This window comes from Heptranchias perlo, chromosome 10 (genome assembly GCF_035084215.1).
Source record: "Heptranchias perlo isolate sHepPer1 chromosome 10, sHepPer1.hap1, whole genome shotgun sequence".
Taxonomy (NCBI): Eukaryota; Metazoa; Chordata; class Chondrichthyes; order Hexanchiformes; family Hexanchidae; genus Heptranchias; species Heptranchias perlo.
Window position 1 is genome coordinate 955,171 of NC_090334.1, and position 15,360 is coordinate 970,530.

General features: G+C 44.6%; 1 protein-coding gene across 6 annotated transcripts in view; it reads right to left on the reverse strand.

The window, feature by feature from the left end:
- Window positions 1-15,360, reverse strand: part of LOC137326213 (coiled-coil domain-containing protein 9-like) — a 299,122-nt gene that overhangs the window by 53,127 nt on the left and 230,635 nt on the right. For all 6 annotated transcript variants that reach the window (XM_067991093.1, XM_067991092.1, XM_067991095.1 and 3 more), the window contains one exon: window positions 1,331-1,379. In XM_067991093.1, coding sequence (XP_067847194.1) covers window positions 1,331-1,379 — 49 coding nt within the window. The remainder of the gene's footprint in view (window positions 1-1,330; window positions 1,380-15,360) is intronic.

Sequence of the window (15,360 nt, forward strand, 5' to 3'; positions counted from 1 at the left end):
GTGTGGGAACCTCTTCGACTTTAGTTGCAGCCGAGGACAAAACGCCAGGGACCAAAGAAACTGAAATCATCTTCTGTGGAGAGGAAAAGATTGGCTGCCATACAAAAAAAGTGACAGTTCCGGCTGCAACACCAACAAGGAAAGAATCAGAACACTTGTGGGAAAATTTACATATTGCCCACATGAGGTTTCTGCATTTGCAGGAGAACACCATTTTACTCTCTGCATCATGTGTGATGGGATGCTTTACAATTAGTGCTCAGTTGAAGAACCAAATGGAACATACCTGCAATAATGCTGCTGCACTGCTTCTTAAGCTCCGAAATGTATACTCAATGAACTGAAGGCTTCAAAGCATTGCTATTGCTGCTATGTAGTGCATTAGGTTCCAGTGCTTTTTGTTACAACGGGCTTCACTGAAAGTATAGGAAACACCAAGGTCTTTCGTTCATTCATTACCTTAAAGGCAGCCTTTCTGCTTCTTTTGCAAATAAAAAAATTGCAGCTGGTGTTAAAATTGTCTATTTGATAAGGTGTATTACTAGCTCCAATATAAACCCTCCCGCAACAAGTTAGTAATTGTCCAGCAGTTTGCAACCAACAATTATGGGTCATTGTTCTGAATGGCCTCTCACTATTCTGTGACACAACAGCACTACATAGATACTATATGACATATAGCAAGAAACAAGAGTACTCTTATTTAAGACTTAAAACCCAGTATCATAGGAGCTTAAGAATGTACAGGACTGTTGCTTTCGGTAGTCTCCTTGCCTCTCTGTGTTTTTGTCTCCGGTTCCCCCCTGTCCCAAATGCTAATTTTATCTGTTTCACATAACTGTTTGCACCTTCTTGTTCCTTACACTGTTGGGTCAGCTGCTAAAAGGCGTTACATGCACTTTTTCTGTTAAAAGTCAAACCTTAAGAATTTTGGGAAAATCCCAAATTACTTGTGCTGCACCAGTTTATTCCCAGGAACAATTTTGGGAACATAGACAACAGTTAGGACTGTCTTTTTCATGCTAATAAAACAAATTTTTACACGTTAATGCATATTTTGTGTATGTGTTTCCTATAATGTACAATGCTCCCCCATCATGCTACTGCTAGTCCCAGGTGAGCTCAATAGCCAGCACTAGCATCATTCTAAATCACTGCTGCTTGCTGGGAGAGAGGTTGTAATTGAGCCCATGTTGTTTTCATTTATTGAATACACTTTCTATCCCACTCTGTCTTGTTAGGTATGTTCATATTTGATTAAGAAGAAAAAAATGTGAAAGCAAACAGAAGAGATTTCCAATGCCTTAGATTAGCACAATCTCATACATACTTGTCCTCCAGTGTCTCTTTGTACTTCAATCTTCTCTTTTACATCCAATCTGTTGTGTAAAAATAAGTGACACTCACATTACTTACTTGCACAAAAAAACCTTCTATGTAAACTTTATTGATGATAGTTGATCTAGTTTTGCTGTGCACCCTCTATAACTGCTATTTCTTTTGCTATTTGCTCATATATAGAAACACCACTTTAAAAAAGCTTCAATTTACTAACAAAAATTTCTGATGATTAATTTTAATCGATCATTTCAACAAACGTTCCAAAGCATGGTGTGCAATCTAAAACTTTCAGCAGAAATTACTTATACAGGATTAACAAAAGATTAGCAATTGTAGAAAGAAATAAACTACTGGTACTAAGTATTCAGTTTTAAATTCTATTCTTTTGTTATTGAGATCTGGTATAAATGAACAAAACTGATATGGAATATCTGGACTTGTGTCTGAGGTCTCACTTTTGATCCTGCTGATCCTTTCCTTTTTCACACCATTGTTTCCATTTACCATCTTTTTTATTTTATTCCCTTCTAGAAATTTCACATTTTCTTTCTTCTATGTAAGCTCTTCATATATTTTTCCTACTGATTGATTTAGAAACAAACCTGTTTTCTTCCCCCAATGAACATTTAAAAAAAAAAATGATTTGTGCTACAAGAAAAAAAGGAAACTCTAATATCATATTAACATTTGTTGAAATATGGATGACCTTACAACTCCTGGACACATTCCCCATACACAACAATGGAAAAATATATTCCATTTGGATGACAATATAGGTGGAAAGGATCACTTTCCCATTTTTCATCTGGCAACGTCATATGTTCCTAACACAGTGAAAATGTTTCGCTGTGTGCTCGAAGTGACATTTTCATATACTATTTTAAATCATCAGTTTCTAAGAGTTTATTGTACTAGCTAAATCTCTCCTGCCTATGATATCCACTGGAGCTAGACTGAAGGTACCAAATCTAAATTGATTCATCACACTAGCATTAAACAGCTAGTGTGTCATATATGGTGCTACAATAAAAATACTGCCAGAGCACCAAATACTATTAAATCTGGCAATATGTTGACCATCTTTGAATTAGCAAATAATAAAGCAACTAATATAAGGGGATTAAACTGCAACTGAGCAGTCAAGCTCACTTTTCTGGTGAAAACTGGATTGTAGCAAATTTTATACCGAAATACATAGCAGGCTGTTAATAAAGCAAAATTAGAAAAATAAGCATAGACAGTGTAACTGAGTGAGAGAGTTGTATCTGAGATAGGGACACCATTTTAAGAGGTTGTTGACGTAATTGCCTTTAACAACTCAAGCCTGGGAGAATAAAAGGCTGGGGAAATGGTTCTGTTAGAAAGGGGAATTTGAGGAGGAAGGATCTAAGATGATATCTGTGACTGTCTGGTTCATTACTATCAGTAAAGACCCAGCAGGAAGGTGAATAAACTATGCTGGTTTGGGTACCATAGTCTGTGTATCTAATTGACCACTGGGTCCTGGGCCTGCATCAGCTTGTTACAATAGCTACATTAAAAAAAACAGTATTGATAATATTGGGGCTAATTACATTTTATTAGGGCATGAATGGAGTAGGACATGGGCCAAGCTGAAATAAGATGTGTTTCCCGTTATCTGGTAAGTAGAAGCGACGAAGTCTGGGGCTGATGCAGCAGCATACCTGGGACTCAGGCTGGGAGCCAAGGTGTTCCTCAGGCTGATGCCATGATTAGAGACATTCCTCTGGCTAAGGCCTGGAGTGGAAGTCTAGGTGGGGCTAAGGCCCAACACAAGGCTGAAACTAAGAGCATAGGCTTATGTGTGGCTGAGGACAAGAGACATTCCTGGGGCAGAAGTGAATGGAGTAGTTCTCCTATGCTGTTGGGTAAGTTGGAGGAACATAGGAACAGGAGGAGGCCATTCTGCTCCTTGAGCCTGTTCTGCCATTCAATTAGTTCATGGCTGATCTGTATCTTAACTCCATTTACCTGGCTTTGATCCCTATCTCTTAATACCCTTACCTAATAAAAATCTGTTGGTCAGCATTGAAAATCTTAACCAACCCCCCAGCATCCACAGCCTTTAAGGAGACAGTTCCAGAGTTTCACTATCCTTTATGTGAAAAAGCACTTCCTTATTTCACTCCTGAAAGGCCTAACTCTAATTTTAAGATTATGCCCCCTTGTTCTGGACTCCCCCACCAGAGGAGAGGATACACAAGTAATGGGTTTGGGGAGTAGTATGTGGCCATTTGGTAGTGGTGGAAGAGGGCAGTTACAGGCTGTGGCAGTGGTGCTAGTATTTGGGAGGAGGAGCATTGGGATAGTAGGATTTAGTAGTGGAGTTGGTTTTGTAACATGGAGTAGTGGAGAGGGGTTGTGGGATGTGATAGAAATGAATAGCCCAGATGTGGGAATCCACATAATGGGGAAGGGGAATGGAGTGCAATTTGAGCAGTGGGAAGGAAGTATTGGAATGTGGTAGAAGTGGGGAGGGTTGCTGGGATTTGGTAGAAATGGCAGCATTGAGTGTCAGGGTATCAGTGTTGAAGGAGGAGTTCTGGGCTCTGGTGGGGGTGGAAGTGGGGGTTCTAAGATCTAGGAATAATGTGTCAGAGTATTGCAATGGCGGGATGGCAGTTTTGAATTTTGACCTTGCTAGGGAGGATGGTGCTGTATGTGGGAGTACTGGGGAACATACATTTATATGAATTAAGAGCAGGAGTAGGCCATTCGGTCCCTCGAACTCATTCTGCCATTTGATAAGATCATGGCTGATCTGATTGTGACATCAACCCTACTTTCCCATCTACCTACTATAATCTTTGACTCCCTGTTAATCAGGAATCTATCTAACTCAGCCTTAGAAATATTCAATGACCCTGCCTCCACCACTCTGGGGAAGGGAGTTCCACAGACTCATGACCCTCTGAGAGAAAGAAATTCTCCTCATCTCCGTCTTAAATGGGAGACCCTTTATTTTTAAACTGTGGCCCTTAGTTCTAGTCTCTCCTACAAGGGGAAACATCTCCTCAGCATCTACCCCTTCTAGACCCCTCAGGATCTCACATGTTTCAATAAGATCACCTCTCATTCTTCTAAACTCCAATGCATACAGGCCCAACTCGTCCAACCTTTCCTTATAAGATAACCCCCTCATCCCAGGAATCAGTCGAGTGAACTTTCTCTGAACCGCCTCTAAAGCAATTATGTCCTTTCTTAAATAAGGAAACCAAAACTGCACACAGTATTCCAGATGTGGTCTCATCAATGTAGCAAAACATCTCTACTTTTATATTCCATTCCCCTTGCAATAAATGTCATCATTCTATTTGCCTTCCTAATCACTTGCTGTACCTGCATACTAACTTTTTGTGATTCATGTACAAGGACACCCAAATCCCTCTGTACTTCAGAGTTCTGCAATCTCTCTCTATTAAATAATATACTGCTTTTCTATTCCTCCTGCCAAAGTGGACAAGTTCACATTTTCCCACATTATACTCCATCTGCCAAATCTTGCCCACTCATTTAACCTATCTATATCTCTTTGCAGACTTTTTTTTTATTCGTTCACGGGATGTGGGCGTCGCTGGCAAGGCCGGCATTTATTGCCCATCCCTAATTGCCCTCGAGAAGGTGGTGGTGAGCCGCCTTCTTGAACCGCTGCAGTCCGTGTGGTGACGGTTCTCCCACAATGCTGTTAGGAAGGGAGTTCCAGGATTTTGACCCAGCGACAATGAAGGAACGGCGATATATTTCCAAGTCGGGATGGTGTGTGACTTGGAGGGGAACGTGCAGGTGGTGTTGTTCCCATGCGCCTGCTGCCCTTGTCCTTCTAGGTGGTAGAGGTCGCGGGTGTGGGAGGTGCTGTCGAAGAAGCCTTGGCGAGTTGCTGCAGTGCATCCTGTGGATGGTGCACACTGCAGCCACAGTGCGCCGGTGGTGAAGGGAGTGAATGTTTAGGGTGGTGGATGGGGTGCCAATCAAGCGGGCTGCTTTATCTTGGATGGTGTCGAGCTTCTTGAGTGTTGTTGGAGCTGCACTCATCCAGGCAAGTGGAGAGTATTCCATCACACTCCTGACTTGTGCCTTGTAGATAGTGGAAAGGCATTGGGGAGTCAGGAGGTGAGTCACTCGCCGCAGAATACCCAGCCTCTGACCTGCTCTCGTAGCCACAGTATTTATATGGTTGGTCCAGTTAAGTTTCTGGTCAATGGTGACCCCCAGGATGTTGATGGTGGGGGATTCGGCGATGGTAATGCCGTTGAATGTCAAGGGGAGGTGTTTAGACTCTCTCTTGTTGGAGATGGTCATTGCCTGGCACTTATCTGGCGCGAATGTTACTTGCCACTTATGAGCCCAAGCCTGGATGTTGTCCAGGTCTTGCTGCATGCAGGCTCGGACTGCTTCATTATCTGAGGGGTTGCGAATGGAACTGAACGCTGTGCAGTCATCAGAGAACATCCCCATTTCTGACCTTATGATGGAGGGAAGGTCATTGATGAAGCAGCTGAAGATGGTTGGGCCAAGGACACTGCCCTGAGGAACTCCTGCAGCAATGCCCTGGGGCTGAGATGACTGGCCTCCAACAACCACTACCATCTTCCTTTGTGCCAGGTATGACTCCAGCCACTGGAGAGTTTTCCCCCTGATTCCCATTGACTTCAATTTTACTAGGGCTCCTTGGTGCCACACTCGGTCAAATGCTGCCTTGATGTCAAGGGCAGTCACTCTCACCTCACCTCTGGAATTCAGCTCTTTTGTCCATGTTTGGACCAAGGCTGTAATGAGGTCTGGAGCCGAGTGGTCCTGGCGGAACCCAAACTGAGCATCGGCGAGCAGGTTATTGGTGAGTAAGTGCCGCTTGATAGCACTGTCGACGACACCTTCCATCACTTTGCTGATGATTGAGAGTAGACTGATGGGGCGGTAATTGGCCGGATTGGATTTGTCCTGCTTTTTGTGGACAGGACATACCTGGGCAATTTTCCACATTGTCGGGTGGATGCCAGTGTTGTAGCTGTACTGGAACAGCTTGGCTAGAGGCGCAGCTAGTTCTGGAGCACAAGTCTTCAGCACTACAGCTGGGATGTTGTCGGGGCCCATAGCCTTTGCTGTATCCAGTGCACTCAGCCGTTTCTTGATATCACGTGGAGCTAATCGAATTGGCCGAAGACTGGCTTCCGTGATGGTGGGGATATCGGGAGGAGGCTGAGATGGATTATCCACTCGGCACTTCTGGCTGAAGATGGTTGCAAACGCTTCAGCCTTGTCTTTTGCACTCACGTGCTGGACTCCGCCATCATTGAGAATGGGGATGTTTGCAGAGCCTCCTCCTCCCGTTAGTTGTTTAATTGTCCACCACCATTCACGACTGGATGTGGCAGGACTGCAGAGCTTTGATCTGATCCGTTGGTTGTGGAATCGCTTAGCTCTGTCTATAGCATGTTGCTTCCGCTGTTTAGCATGCATGTAGTCCTGAGTTGTAGCTTCACCAGGTTGGCACCTCATTTTTAGGTACGCCTGGTGCTGCTCCTGGCATGCTCTTCTACACTCCTCATTGAACCAGGGTTGATCCCCTGGCTTGTTGGAATGGTAGAGTGAGGAATATGCCGGGCCATGAGGTTACAGATTGTGCTGGAATACAATTCTGCTGCTGCTGATGGCCCACAGCGCCTCATGGATGCCCAGTTTTGAGCTGCTAGATCTGTTCTGAATCTATCCCATTTAGCACGGTGGTAGTGCCACACAACACGTTGGATGGTGTCCTCAGTGAGAAGACGGGATTTCATCTCCACGAGGACTGTGCGGTGGTCACTCCTACCAATACTGTCATGGACAGATGCATTTGCGACAGGTAGATTGGTGAGGACGAGGTCAAGTAAGTTTTTCCCTCGTGTTGGTTCGCTCACCACCTGCCGCAGGCCCAGTCTGGCAGCTATGTCCTTCAGGACTCGGCCAGCTCGGTCAGTGGTGGTGCTACCGAGCCACTCTTGGTGATGGACATTGAAGTCCCCCACCCAGAGTACATTTTGTGCCCTTGCTACCCTCAGTGCTTCCTCCAAGTGGTGTTCAACATGGAGGAGGACTGATTCATCAGCTGAGGGAGGACGGTAGGTGGTAATCAGCAGGAGGTTTCCTTGCCCATGTTTGACCTGATGCCATGAGATTTCATGGGGTCCAGAGTCAATGTTGAGGACTCCCAGGGCCACTTCCTCCTGACTGTATATCACTGTACCGCCACCTCTGGTGGGTCTGTCCTGCCGGTGGGACAGGACATACCCAGGGATGGTGATGGAAGAGTCTGGGACGTTGGCTGAAAGATATGATTCTGTGAGTATGGCTATGTCAGGCTGTTGCTTGACTAGTCTGTGGGACAGCTCTCCCAATTTTGGCACAAGTCCCCAGATGTTAGTAAGGAGGACTTTGCAGGGTCGACTGGGCTTGGTGTTTTGCCGTTGTCGTGTCCGGTGCCTAGTGGTCCGATGCCGGGTGGTCCGTCCGGTTTTATTCTTGTTATGACTTTTCGTAGCGAGATTTTACAACTGAGTGGCTTGCTGGGCCATTTCAGAGGGCAATTAAGAATCAACCACATTGCTGTGGGTCTGGAGTCACATATAGGCCAGACCGGGTAAGGGCGGCAGGCTTCCTTCCCTAAAGGACATTAGTGAACCAGATGGGTTTTTACGACAATCCGGTAGTTTCATGGCCATCATTACTGATACTAGTATTTTAATTCCAGATTTTTATTTAATTAATTGAATTTAATTAATTAATTGAATTTAAATTCGCCAGCTGCCGTGGCGGGATTTGAACTCATGACTCTGGATTTTAGTCCAGGCCTCTGGATTACTAGCCCAGTAACATAACCACTATGCTACCTTATGTAGACTCCTTATGGTCTCTCCACAACTTACTTTCCTACCTACCTTTGTGTCCCTTACCACAGGGATCCCTGTGGTATGGGAGTACTGGAGGACTTGGGGTTGGAAGTCGGGATCAAGGATTGTGGAAGCTTCGGGCCAGTTGGATTTGGCAGGAGATACCAATATGTGGGAGGCCACATTGGCAGTTGAGGGGGGGGGGGTAGCTAAGAAGGAACGTACAGATGCTCCCAAAGCATCCTGTGCTTAAATGAAAACAGTGATTCCAACTCAGTGGAAAACCAGCTCAAAATCATAGAGAATAAAACTAAATGCACCTCACATGGATGGTCCTTTTTGCACCACTGCTCGAGAGTCAAGAACTGAAGGGCTCAAACTAAACAAGTACACGTGGCAAGTAAGGATAGGTATACTATAAACATGACAGTCAGGTGTGATGGGAGTAGTATGACAAGAGGAAATAATTACATGTTACTTTCTGGAAGCACAGGATGTGCATACTACACACAAGGTGATTGCTGATATGAAGTTAGAGGATTTGATTAAATATAATGTCGCAGGGATCAGTGCTTGGGCCCCAGCTATTCACAATAAATATCAATGATTTGGATAAGGGAACGGAATGTAGCATTTCCAAGTTTGCAGATGACACAAAGCTGGGGTGGAATGTGAGCTGTGAGGAGGATGCAAAGAGGCTCCAGTGTGATTTAGACAAGTTGGATGAGTCGGCAAGAACATGGCAGATGCAGTATAATGTGGATAAATGTGAGGTTATCCACTTTGGTTTTAAAAACAGAAAGACAGATTATTATCTGAATGGTGATAGATTGGGAAAAGGGGAGGTGCAACGAGACCTGGATGTCCTTGTACACCAGTCGCTGAAAGCGAGCACTCAGGTGCAGCAAGCAGTTAGGAAAGCGAATGGTATATTGGCATTCATTGCAAGAGGATTTGATTACAAGAACAGGGATATCTTACTGCAGTTGTACAGGGCCTTGGTGAGGCCACATCTGGAGTATTGTGTGCAGTTTTGGTCTCCTTATCTGAGGAAGGATGTCCTTGCCATGGAGGGAGTGCAACGAAGGTTTACCAGACTGATTCCTGGGATGGCAGGACTGACGTATGAGGAGAGATTGGGTCGACTAGGCCTATATTCACTAGAGTTTAGAAGAATGAGAGGTGATCTCATCGAAACATATAAAATTCTAACAGGACTAGACAGACTAGATGCAGGGAGGATGTTCCCGATGGCTGGGGAGTCCATAACCAGGGGTCACAGTCTCAGGATACGGGGTATATCATTTAAAACCGAGATGAGAAGAAATTTCTTCACTCAGGGTGGTGAACTTGTGGAATTCTCTACTACAGAAGGCAGTGGAGGCCAAGTCATTAAATATATTCAAGAAGGAGATAGATATATTTCTTAATGCTAAAGGGATCAAGGGATATAGGGAAAAGGCAGGAACAGGGTACTGAGTTACACAATCAGCCATGATCATTTTGAATGCCGGAGCAGGCCCGAAGCGCCGAATGGCCTACTCTTCCTCCTATTTTCTATGATTCTATAAAAGCAGCCACTTGTACAATGGGGTTCCCCCAAAGTGTATTAAAAAAATAAGTGCCCATTTGATGTTAATGGGTCAGCCATTTATTCCAACATGCTTGCATAAATTTACTAAATAAAAGCAGTGGACATTTAATCCAACAGCATTTAACTAAACTTTATCAAATAGAAAGACAAGTACAAAATGGTTCCTCCAAAATGCATTCATGAAATAAAAGCAGCAGGCATTATTAAATGAATTATGCAGCAGGCAAGAGCCAGCCAAGGAGTATTAAATTAATTTATGGAGCAGCAGAGGTTTTTATATTAACTATATGCAGCAGTGGTGCTGGGAAGATTTCTTTTAAAAAATTAATTTGCAGGTACAGTCAGGAGTGGGGCCTGAGGCATACGGCCAGGAATATTTTCAAATTAATTTATAATTCAGTTGGGAGTGGGGCCAAGAAATATATGAATTAATTCATATTGCAGCCGGGAGGGGGGCTGGGGAAATTGTCAAGAGTTTTTGTTTCAGCCAGGAATGGAGAGCATAGGCAAGTAAATAAGTTCATTTTGTAATCTCTTATTATATATATTCCTTTTCTTGGGAGCAGGGCTGGAAGAAAAGGATCACGATTTCTATATTTTTTAACTTTTGCTCTCTGGAGTGATGCCATGGAAAGGACCATGCCAGGAAGATTTTGCAGCTAAAGAGGTGGACATACAGTACAGAGGAAACATTTTCTTTTTAAAAAAAAGTTAGAAAGGAAACAGTTTTTTTAAATAAAAAAAATGTTTACAAATTTTCTATGATTACTGTGTAACAATGTTTACAGAGATTTTCATTGAAAGTGTGACATTAAAAGAAACTCAATCATGACAAAGTAAGGCTTGTGGACAGGAACTGCGCACCACATACAAGACTTAATATATCATAGTTAGATCAATTACTTTCAAGCTTGTACATTAAAAAATGTTTTAATTGAGACTTTTTAAATGTTTTTTTTTAAATTCCAGCCAAATACTAAGAAATGCCTTGTACTCACTGGGAACTACCTTCTGGAAGGGGGAGAGAAGCACTAAGTGGAACTAAGTTAGTCAACTTTTTTTTGACATTTAAAAAAAAATTCTTTCAGTTAATATAATCTTTGTTTCAAAGGCCAGCTTTATAATTTTTGTGCATTAGAAATGCACCAATTCCCTTCATCTATAAGACACACAATACATAAGAGAACTAACTAATGATTAGTCTGACAAATATAGTAAACCTCAGTCCCACAGAATTTTGAGTGCTTTCAGAAGCATGAACCTAGTCCATATTCACCATATTTGATTTAAATAATTTAACAACTAGTTGCAAGCCAAGTTACAGTAACCTCAAAAGGACTGCTCTTAGTCTGGTCGAAACACAGCATGGGATTTAATTTGCATTATAGCCCTTATAAACTGTAAGCAAGGATGAGTCATTTTAGTTTCTATCTGGCAGGGGAGAGTCCATGATTCAGAAGGTGGATCTCCCAGGACGAGCAAGTAGAATCAGCTATAACCAGTTTAAGCTTTGCTGACGTAGAGATAGATCGTAATGCTGGCTGGAGACAGTCTAACGCCTTTATCCAGTAGGGTGTAAACTCTTTTCTTTTTGCAGCGGACATGGCGACCAGAGCTACTTGGCACGGGGTGCGAAACAGTCAGGTTGACTGCAAGGACAGGTGAAGGAACCTCGCCGTGGCAACGAAATGTCTTTGTGAAGAACCTTCTTCACGAAGCTGTGGTTTCAAGGCTGCGGACATCTTCTGCAAGGCTTCCCGAGGCACGGATACTTCGACATGACCTTCAGGATGCTAAAGATGCTTCATGCCTACAAAGGAAGCACTGTTGTCGCTTCTCACGGCAGAGCCACTCTTCACGCTTCCGTATGGCGAAGGGACGGATGCTGACCGTCCCATGTTCAACCCGCATGTGCCTGTTGTGGATGTGCTGATGTTCCTCAAGAGGGATGAGGATCGGAGCATCGACATCGCGGACATGTTTGGGATCTGGACCAGCAAGAGGAGCATTAAGGCGATGCTGAACGTGGATATTGAGGGGAAACATCACTCACCTCCCCTCAAGCTTTGCGATTGGAATGAGTCGTGGGTATGTGGTGTAGTAGGGGCAGCCCAGAGTGTGTCGATCCTGCGGCAAACCTGGGAACGAGGCGGCCTCCTGCAAGGCAGTGATCTGCAGGAAGGAGGGCCACCAGACGCTGGTCTGTCAGGAGGCCAAGTGCTGCACCCTGTGTGGCGAGGCTGGTCATCTGTACAAGACCTGTCCAAACCACAGACACAGCTACCCACGGGCAGCGAGAGGCGAGGCGACGCAGGAGAAGAGAGCAGCAGTCGTGGCTGCCCTAAAGGAGGCCAGACCCCTCCTCACCTGCTCCCCCAGCATCCCCCCACCCTGCAGACCTCTGTGAAAGCGCCAACGACCAGGAGGAGGATAAAGAGCAGGAAGGGAGCATCACTGAAACCAACCAAACCCCGAGACTCTCCCTGAGCATGCAGAGTTGATGGAAAGTGAACCAGAGGCAGAAGAAGGATGGACCATGCAGGATCGTAGGATCAGAGGAACTAACTCAAGGTGGGTCCAGCAGCAAGAGGCACTTAGGGTCCCCAATGGACAACAAAAGCCACTGGCACATAGGAAAAAGGGGAGAGACTCCCGCCTTCATCAAAGGAAGCGGCAAAATGCGACAGTGACACGGACAGCATGCACCAGCTCCAGGTACTTGGGAGCAGTAACACCCAGCTCTGGGGCACTGGGAGCAGCAACGCGCTCAGCAAACCCCCAACTTGGACGCCGAGAGTAGCGATGTGGAAAGCGAGGTTCCCCAACTCCGGGCAACTGGGAGAAGTGACGTAGAGAGCGAGGTCCTCCAACTTCAGGCAACTGGGAGAACTGACTTGGACAGTGAGTTCCTCCAACTCCAGGGGATGGCCAGTACTAAATGAGTACTTAGAATCATAGAACGGTTACAGCATGGAAGGAGGCCATTCAGCCCATCGAGTCCACGTCGCATCTGTCTTTACCAAGGAAGAAAATACTGCCAGGGTCTCAGTAAAGGAAGATATAGTTGAGATACTGAATGGGCAAAAAATTGATAGAGATACTAGAAAGGCTGGCTGTGCTTAATGCTTAAAGTAGATAAGTCACCCGGTCCTAGGTTACTGAGGGAAGTAAGGGTGGAAATTGCAAAGGTATTGGCCATAATCCGTAGATACGGGGGTGGTGCCAGAGGACTGGAGAATTGCAAATGTTACACCCTTGTTCAAAACAGGATGTAAGGATAAACTCAGAAACTATAAGCCAGTCAGTTTAACCTCGGTGGTGGGAAAACTTTTAGAAACGATAACCTGGGACAGAATTAAGTCACTTGCACGAGTGTGGATTGATTAGGGAAAGCCAGCACGGATTTGTTAAAGGCAAATTGTGTTTAACTAACCTGAGTTTTTTGATGAGGTAATAGAGAGGGTAGATGAGAGCAATGTAGTTGATGTGGTGTATATGGACTTTCAAAAGGTGTTTGATAAAGTGCTGCACAGTAGGCTGATCAAGATTGTGGTCCATGGAATAAAGGGGGCAGTAGCAACATGGATACAGAATTGGCGAAGTGACAAGAAACAGAGTGGTGGTGAACGGTTGTTTTTCGGACTGGAGGGAGGTGTAAAGTGGTGTTCCCCAGGGGTCGGTGCTGAGACCACTACTTTTCTTGATATATATTAATGACTTGGACTTGGGTGTACAAGACACAATTTCCAAATTTGCAGATGAGACAAAACTTGGAAGGGTAGAGGAGGTTAGTGATAAACTTCAAGAGGATATAGACAGGCTGGTGGCATGGGTGGACATGTGGCAGGTGAAATTTAACGCAGAAAAATGCGAAGTGATACAATTTGGTAGGAAGAACAAGGAGAGGCAATATAAACCAGAGGGCACAACTCCAAAAGGGGTACAGGAACAGAGAGACCTGGGGTATATGTGCATAAATCATTGAAGGTGGCAGGGCAGGTTGAGAAAGCGGTTAAAAAAGCATACGGGATCCTGGGCTTTATAAATAGAGGCATAGAGTACAGTGGAAGTTATGATGAACCTTTATAAAACACTGGTTCGGCCACAACTGGAGTAGTGTGTCCAGTTCTGGGCACTGCACTTTAGAAATGATGTGAAGGCCTTAGAGAGGGTGCAGAAGAGATTTACTAGAATGATTCCAGGGATGAGAGGCTTTAGTTTCATGGATGGACTGGAGAAGCTGGGGTTGTTCTCCTTGGGACAGGGATGCTTGAGAGGAGATTTGATAGAGGTATTCAAAATCATGAAGGGTCTAGATAGAGAGAAACTGTTCCCATTGGTCAAGAACCAGAGGACATAGATTTAAGGTGATTGGCAAAAGAACCAAAGGTGACATGAGGAAAAACTTTTTTACACAGCGAGTGGTTAGGATCTGGAATGCACTGCCCGAAGGGGGGGGTGGAGGCAGATTCAGTCATGGCCTTCAAAAGGGAACTGGATAAGTACTTGAAAGGAAAAAATTTGCAGGGCTATGGGGATAGGGTCGGGGGCTAGCTGGATTGCTCTTACATAGAGCCGGCGTGGACTCGATGGGCCGAATGGTCTCCTTCTGCTCTGTAACCTTTTCTATGATTCTAACTCCAGGACACCAAGAGCAGCGACGCGGAGGCTGAACCACCAGCGAAGGCTGAGGAGCTGGACCTGGATCTCGATCTCAATGGCAAATCACCCTACGAGACCCCGTAGAGAACTCCCAAGCGCAGACAGTTACCCACCCACCACACCACCACCAAAGGAGAACAGGCCTCGTACCTCAGCTCAAGAACCTTCCAAAAGTTTGTGCACACCACGCAAATGCAGAATCCAGACCAAGGGATGGAAATAGAGGGTAAGGTAGAACCCGGACTGATGCAATTGTAGGATCTTAGAATGGCTTTAAAAATTGCATCAATAAACATGCATAGTATTAAGTCAACTACACGATGTGCTGCGACCCTGAACTACCTGTCCAGGGTCAAGAGGGACCTACATGGAATAAAAAGGAAAAAAAATAGCACAACCAAAAACTGTAAAAGCCTCAGAAAACTCATGGCCACAAGCTAAACAAAAATAGGAACAATTATAGCAAATTTTGTAAGTTGAGAGTAGCATTAAGCACCTCTCATGACAGGAGGAAAGTAACTGACGTGAAGCAAGACAGGCAACTATATAATGCATGGAAGGAGTAAATCAAGTGTGGAACGACAAAGTTTTCTTTCCTAGGCACCCTTCGAGACTGAGACATGCACAAATTTCCCCCTTGTGTCGCATTTACTGGCTTTCTTCATGGGGAGAACAAAGCAATTGCTAGAAATCATACTTTCCTACATGAATTTGAGTTTCACAGCACTAATCATTCATGTACTAGATAACTAAAAATTCCAAATTGCGTTAATAACTCATACTATTCCCAAATGATTGAACCTTTAAGGATAAATTTTATGAATGCAGCCTTTCCCACTGGAAGAACAGATCAGGAAATCATGGGCCTGTGTCCCA